At 37.5% G+C, this 7,498-nt stretch overlaps 1 protein-coding gene across 16 annotated transcripts in view; it reads right to left on the bottom strand.

Annotated features, from left to right (window-relative positions):
• Positions 1-1,207: 1,207 nt before the first annotated feature.
• The window catches only part of LOC18421407 (ARM repeat superfamily protein), a 54,125-nt gene continuing 47,834 nt past the window's right edge, over positions 1,208-7,498 (bottom strand). For 13 of the 16 annotated variants that reach the window (XM_020663225.2, XM_020663338.2, XM_020663263.2 and 10 more), the window contains 12 exons: positions 7,062-7,190; positions 6,866-6,951; positions 6,637-6,752; positions 6,432-6,544; positions 6,070-6,193; positions 5,853-5,962; positions 5,141-5,628; positions 4,292-4,616; positions 3,816-3,955; positions 3,052-3,173; positions 2,131-2,335; positions 1,208-1,590 (listed from right to left, as the gene is read on the bottom strand). In XM_020663225.2, the coding sequence (XP_020518884.1) occupies positions 1,503-1,590; positions 2,131-2,335; positions 3,052-3,173; positions 3,816-3,955; positions 4,292-4,616; positions 5,141-5,628; positions 5,853-5,962; positions 6,070-6,193; positions 6,432-6,544; positions 6,637-6,752; positions 6,866-6,951; positions 7,062-7,190 (2,046 nt within the window). In that variant the 3' untranslated portion in view covers positions 1,208-1,502. Of the gene's footprint in view, positions 1,591-2,130; positions 2,336-3,051; positions 3,174-3,815; positions 3,956-4,291; positions 4,617-5,140; positions 5,629-5,852; positions 5,963-6,069; positions 6,194-6,431; positions 6,545-6,636; positions 6,753-6,865; positions 6,952-7,061; positions 7,191-7,498 lie in introns of those variants that run through there. The other 3 variants (XM_020663297.2, XM_088861826.1, XR_016052001.1) reach the window with 2 other exon arrangements.

The following is a 7,498-nucleotide window of genomic DNA, read 5'->3' as shown; positions in this document are numbered from 1 at the left end:
TTTATAATTATATATAAAAATAGATTTTGAGAGTCTTGAGAATTTTTGAATTTTATATAAAAAAATAGATTTTGAGATGGTCTTGAGAATTTTTTTTAACAAAGTTACATTTTATGTTATGATAAAATTTGCAGTGCTCGTAGATGGTTTAAGGTTGCAACCCTATAGAAACGACCACGTGTAATTCTAGGTATCTTTCTATTAAAAAGGAAAAAGTCGCCCTCTCGGGTCTTGAAGACGTCTCCAAAACGCATTACAGGTCTCGAAAAGGCGTTAATATGTATCAAACAGCGGGTACAAACTTGCCTTTTTTCACCTGGATGGCTCAGATCTCGACTGATTTCGCATATGGGTATGTAGCTGAGCCTCGTTCGGCACAGGCTGGCTCGGCGGTTTTGTTTTTTGTTTTTATTGGTTACCTTGATTTAGAGGAAGGACTCGAAGGGCGAGAGGTAAAGACTCAAAAAGGTAAGACTCTATGGCTTTTAATACAGCAAGGCTATGGTTTTTAAGAGGCTTTTAATACAGCAAGGTTATGGTTTTTTTAGAGAACAGAAAATAAATCAAGATTTGTATAATCGACTTCAATTAATTGAAAAATTCGTATAGTCAATCTAGTCGATCTCAACCATTAATTGAAAAATCGACTTCAATTAATTGAAAAAAGATAAGATGATGATGATTACGTTTGTCTAGTTTCACACTCAAATGTTATAAGACATCTGATCACTTGAATGTTCGACTTCTGATCACTTGATGGCAAGAGCAGTGTTTGAAGCCAAGGGCAGTCTAGACTTCAGAGTAAGACTCGGGTATGGGCGATTTACTGTCTTAATCGTTGGACACGCTATAAATAGGGCCCATTTGAAATTTTCGATCATGGAAAACATTAAGAAATAAAAATTAATATTAAATTTGATATTTGAAATATCAAATTGGCCCGTTTGATATTTTCGACGATCGAAAATATTAATCACCTCTGTGGCCAGCCTGGCTAAAAAAGGAATGCGTCCTTTTTTCTGGCACTGGAAACTATCGCTTCTAGATTTTTTGAAACCCGTTAAGAAATCTAAGTTTTTTAAAAGATATTTAACAAAACGATTTAAGCCAAGAGTGGGTACTCTCTCGACCATACTCTTGTCAAACCACCAAAACCACTCTTCACAGGTGCCCGATATCTCACATTTTAGATACAATTTGGACAAGATTGCTCAGACATGGTCAGCAGCTTTCAATCATACAAATACTTTTCAACTAATACACGAAATTTTAGTTCAAAAAAATGGTTACAACAGTCATTTCCTTTCTATCTAGTGCTTTTAAATACAAATTTGTGGGCAATTCGAACTGATATTTTACAAGAAATGCAAAGATAAACAAATAAGAAAATGAATACGGTTCCCTCAAAAAAGAACAGTGAGAGCTCGAAGTCCACAAAGACTGGAAATTTTTGGGGACTGAAACATGTAGTGATCATGTTGACCCACGCATCGTTAAAGCATCTAACCACTTAGGTTCAGCTTCTGCAAGCCCAGCTCCCTTGTGATTAGCCTTAGTAATACTTGCACCAGCTCTCTTACTCTTGCTTCTCTGTAGTACAGAACCAATATTTTTAAAAAGAAATACGAGACCATCTCAAAGTCAATACTACATAACTAACCCTTTGTTCAGAGGATTAGCATATGTATGAATATGGGATGTCTGCCATATTAATCTATGGCTTTATGGGAGGGGGGTTTATGTGCCTTGTGTCTTGTGTTTCTGTGTGTTTGGGAGGATGGGGGTGTTGCTTCATAAAGCCACGGCATTATGAAGATCACACTGGAAAAGCATTCCCAGCCCCAAAAAACCTACAAATCCATCATCTCCAGCTTGATGATCATGGATCTAAAGAGAGATAATTTTCAAGCCCTAAAATGGTGCAATTGTAGAAGACTTTTACTATACCATTCATTTCAAGCCTTTCACTGATCCATAAGATCTGCATATTTTTGGAACTTCAAATTCCATAGTCAAGAAAAATGGATTTTCAGACTATCACTAGGTTTTCTAGCAGGCTTTTGAGATGCAGCTGTTTCCCTTTCACACATGCACGCACACACATGTAGAGACAGTAAAATGCAAACAAACCTTGAAACAACAAGCTCACAGAGCGATGGAAATATTACAAGCAGATGAGCACAGCCCTCACGGTCCTTGTCTTGTGATGCTCGCTCTCTCACATATGCTGGCAAGGGAAGAACAGAGGCCATAGCTGGATGAATAACGAGCCGTGCAAGCTCTTGAAGCACAAAGACCACCTCCACCACTCTCACTGAGGGTACAGGAGCTTCACCTGCACCATCCCGAATATATGATTTAGCCTGAAATCAAGTGCTCTGTTCTAAGATATGGTTGTACTTTTGTTGTTGTTGAGTGAGATGCATGCCGTTGATTTATTTGGAGCTACTAGAGAGGCACCCAGTTTGTTGGGGAAATGCAGCTGGGTTAATAATAACAATATCTCTGTCGAATCCAAAAGATGATTTAAGACTTGAGAAATTTCTCAATATTCATGATCTGAGGAGAATTTGAAGCATGGGTGGAATCTAACCATTCATGAATCGGTTTATACTTCACAATCTAAGCTTCTTCACTTTCTTTTCTAGTGTTCCCTGTTATTTTCTTATACAAAACAAATGAAAAGATAACTGCCCAGAAAAGACAAATGAATTGTACATCCTGAGGGACAAAGGAGGCTAGGTTAGCCAAAAGTTGGCTACAAATTGTGTTTGATGAAAACTGTCAGGACAATAATTGAGAGGATGATTTAAATATAAAAAACAGAAAAATCTTGGGACAAATAAAGAGCAGTCCAAATTTCAAAAGGAAAAATAAATAAATAAATAAATGGTTTGAGAGTATCATGGAATATCACGAGTTTGAAGATAATATCGTTTCTTAAAAAAATCAAGATGCTCAAGAAACTAGAGATATTTGTGCTTAGAACATGCTTCAAAAACACTGGATCCTTCAACAGTTTATAGCAAGCAGAATTGACTGCATCCATACCTAAGACATTCTCGTCAATCAGAAACCTTTGTAGCATGAACTCGCATCTGTTCATCAGGACAGTGATTGCACACTTCCCAACTTCAGTTCTGGTAGAGTGCCAATCAGTTCCAGGATCACAACTGCAATTAAAATTTCCTTTTAGAGGACAGTGATAGAAAGTGCATCAGGTAAGGATACATGAACTTGACCAATTCATTTACAGTCAAATGGATAAAAGGCATTTCGAGCTCCTAGGTGTCATAGTATGGAGCCATCCATCTCTGACACGAGCTTTGAGTTTCAATATCAAATGATAATTCAAAAAAAAAAAAGGGTAAAAAAGAGAGCAGATTCTCAGAAGGATGGAGGTGAGCTGAGACTATTCCTAGACTTTAAATAAGGAAAAAAACAGGAGTCGAAAATGGCTGCTCAATACTGAAATTCATTAGAAGGAACCAAAATACGGTAAAAGACAGAGAGGGTATGGAGAACAAAACTACAAAAATGAACCACACACCCCCATAAACCTAAGTCTAATACATGTAGAAGTGAACTTCAAAATCAAATAGGTTTCCTACTTTGAAAAGGAAAACTGTGGTTGCTTAACTCCAGAAAAAGACAGAGAAGGGGGCATTGAAATAAGCAGTGCCTATAAGTAAAAAATCTCATGAAGTTCATAGATTAAGAAGAGAAAGCCATATGGCTCATGGTAATTCTCTAGGAAAGATGACTAAGGAAATTGCACATTTCTGCAATAGAACCTTCAAAGAGATATGACATACCTGCACAGCGAAAATATTTTCTGTAAGCAAGCCAAGGAGAATCTGCTACAATGAAAAGGCAAGAGCCCCACACTTTCAACAGGTAAACAGACTGTCCTGGACGCACAGCGGTCTAATGTTGAGATTAAACGTTGCAAAATCTGAGAATGATATATACACAATTAGTTTTCCTAAAAAACTTATCCATAACTAGAAGACAAGTAAAAATAAGAGTCAACACTGGCACTGGTAAATGCAGTGTGACAAAAATCTCCAGTTTATGTACACATATGAATGTTAGATTTTCCCAAGGTTAAAGAGTTACAAAGTTCCCAAATTATCCTATTAGAAACACATTTCTTATTTTTTCTGGGATTTTCTCAGAAAATCAAAGTTTACAGAGAGTCTCAGGAAACATCTCTGCACTAGTCATTATGATAGACCTTCCAAAAGGAAAAGAAAGCAGCAGAAAGAAATCAATGCGGCACGAAGGTTACTTCATTAGGAGCATCGACACTAGACTTGAGAATCTGATCACATAGAACATTCAGAACAGTTGTTTCGAGAGTTTCATCAGCCCTTAGTGTAGGATAAGAAAGGACATCAGAAGGAAGAGCACGCCCACACGAACCCACTAGAAATATCTCATACACATCTGCCACTTCTTTCCAGCAGCGGGTCCTCATAGGCTTGCTGATGCTGGGATCAATCTTGTGATCGAAATGAAGAGAGTTCACGTCATCTACAAGAACACGGTTGAATCCTTCGACAGCTAATCTCCAAAGAGAACCATCAGCAGTATCTCTTCTTGTGGCCATACACCTACCGAAAAGATACAAGAGAAAAAGATCTTAAGAGTTAGCATACATGGATGCAGGTAATTGTTAGCTCCACATCCTGCACCAAAAAAGTACTGAAGGTAATGCTGATTCAGAAATATTATTGAAGAAATCTTATTTTCAAAACCTATGTGTATAATTCTACCATTTTAAACACCTACGGGAAAAATTTTCCAAGTAAAAAACTTTTGACTAGACAGGAAAGTTGGCTGCGATATGTAAAGAAACTTTTGAGAAGTAAGAGATAAGAGCATGTCAGCCTCATTTATCCTTTCAGATACTTAACCATGAGAAAAACTAAATTTTATAGGACAAAGCTGGGCCACTTTTGATTAGATTTCCAACAAATTTGGCTTAAGCATAAACCGATGTTGAAATGTCAGAGTGCCCAGCCCAAACAGGTACAGAGCTGGACATCACTTGTGCAAGTCATGGCATTCTTTTGATGAAATTCACAGAGCTACACCTTTCATTCAATGGAAACAAATAAGAATTAAAGTTTGCTACCTTCCAAGACTTTGTATTACTTCAGGGAATGCCTTCCACTTTTCAACTCTAGGAGCAAGTAGGAATAGGTCCACAAGAACAGGTATAAGCTTTTCACCGAACAAATGATTTGAATTGCTAGCAGTAGAATCATAAGTCATAGGTGCGGAGGACGGTGAAACCTGCATTTTTGAGATTTTACAGGAAATACCAGAAGCAACAATGGAAGAATCAAACTTCTCTGCCTTGGGGCTTCCATTAAGGGCAGTTCTCAAATCCTTCGCATTATGTGTTTCTAAAATGCTAGATTCATGTTGATTTCCAGATGAACATAGTATACTTCCAGCTTGCTCATTTCCTTTGGCTTTTACAGGCAAAGAAGCTTCAGATCCAGGAAGGTAACATAACAACTGCCGCAGAAGATGTGACCACATTGGAGATAATCTTTCGTTCGGGTGCAGGGCAGGAAGGACCTCTAGCATGGTGCGTTGGACTGCTGGAATGTTCCCCTGTAGGTAACAAATGCTTGGGCATTCAATAAATACACAATTTTCAAAAAAAAAGAAAAAGAAAAAAGAAATAGTTTGTTTTACATGAACAAGGCAATCAACTGAAGAAACTAATTTTCAAGGATGCAACAATGATAAGAAAATTTTGTATAACCAAACAAGAAAGATGTATGTTCAAAAAGCTTAGCCTGAACTATACCAATAACATTCAATCTACAACTTACAGAATCAGCCTCCATGCTATCACTGATACTGATTGCCAGATGCAATATATGAAGTAACTGCAAGTACATATCATTGTCAAACATAATTTGTGCTTGGACATATAGATCACCTGCCAGCAATGTACGAACAAATGAGCATTAAAAAAAAGAACAAGGTACCAAATACACAATATGGAATACAGATTAGAGAACAAAATATAGGTTACTGGGGCATTACCAAGGCTGTGCAATATCTCCTGCTTCACCTTGCTTGGGATGGTATTCTCACAATTTAAGGACATCTGAAGAACAAGTTCGTAGACATCGAAAACTGATTTGAAGTATGGCATTGGCAGGTTTCCCTACACCACAACATTTTCCCATGGGATGAACATCACAGAAACAATTTCCTTAATAGGAAATTAAAATAAGATAGCATGATTCAAATTTCTTAATCCAATCAGAATGGAACTAATTGATAAGATCTGCAACACCCATTGAATATGTAGCTTAAATGTGCCATGTGACACAAAGCCACACCATAGAAAACAACAATATATATAAAAACTTTGAAGAATAATTGTAGAAATGCATAGTTACCTTTGAACAATGAGAAAGAACGGTTGTCTGCAAACAGTTTATAGCTGCTAGAGCAACCTCTTTGCTACCACCTGCAATGCTACTTCTAACGAAAAGAATCAAAGACTCCCAGCCTGTAAAAAAGAAACTCCTAAACTTTCCAGAAAGAAACACGAAGGAGATCGGATTGATTCGAAACAAATAACTTAAAAAGTGTGGGATCCACCTATCCAGAATTTGCTCAAGCTCTGAAGGAAAGGAAAGAATGTGCGGAGAAGACGAGATATTCCATTAAAGACTAGTACAATGGTTTCATCCCATTGTTTCTGAGCAGTATTACGGCTGCAGAAACAAGCAGTAAAAAAGCCAAAAAAAGAAGCCATCCTTAGCACACATGTAACCTATCAACCGAATGAAGGGATATTGAATGTCTATAAACTGATTCTTGTTATTACCTATGATGTATAAGCATGTGGACTGCTTTTCCCCCTCGTATTCCTAATTCTTGCCCTTGCCATTCATCTCTAGAAGAAGATGCCGCCTGTGATAAACAAGAAAGATTTACATGCTTAGATGCAGTTTACATGCTTAGATGCAAAATGCAGAGGCAACAAGTAAATAACTGACACTGTCCCAAGCATGTAAACCTACCAAATGGGCAACACTGTCAACAATAGGAAAAACATATTTCCATAGGCAATCCTCCCACTTAACCCTAGATAGTTTCTGTCCATGGCTACTTAGTATCTGGAAAAGTGTCCGAATAGCAGAGTTTCTGACCTGAAACACAACCAAATTAGCAGTTAAGCATATTAGGCATATAACCGAACGACATATACGTGAGAAACAAAGGACAAAATCACAGAGCATGATATCCAGGGATTCCTACTGGCCAGAATGTCACAGAACATCTTGCCTTGCCTATTGAAATAAACACTACAGTAGAAAAGGCCAATCAGCTTGAGCAACCTATGTCACACACAAGCACACATTCATGCATATGTGGCGGGGTAACAAACACAGAACCCATATCATTCTCACAAACGTAGTGATATGAATAAAGTGAGATAATGTGCATAATAGATCCA

The sequence above is a fragment of the Amborella trichopoda genome, chromosome 3, assembly GCF_054954075.1.
Source record: "Amborella trichopoda isolate Santa Cruz 75 chromosome 3, AtrichopodaSantaCruz75HAP2 v2.0, whole genome shotgun sequence".
Lineage (NCBI taxonomy): Eukaryota > Viridiplantae > Streptophyta > Magnoliopsida > Amborellales > Amborellaceae > Amborella > Amborella trichopoda.
Note: the sequence above shows the minus strand (reverse complement) of the source record. Positions and strands in the feature narration are given on the sequence as shown.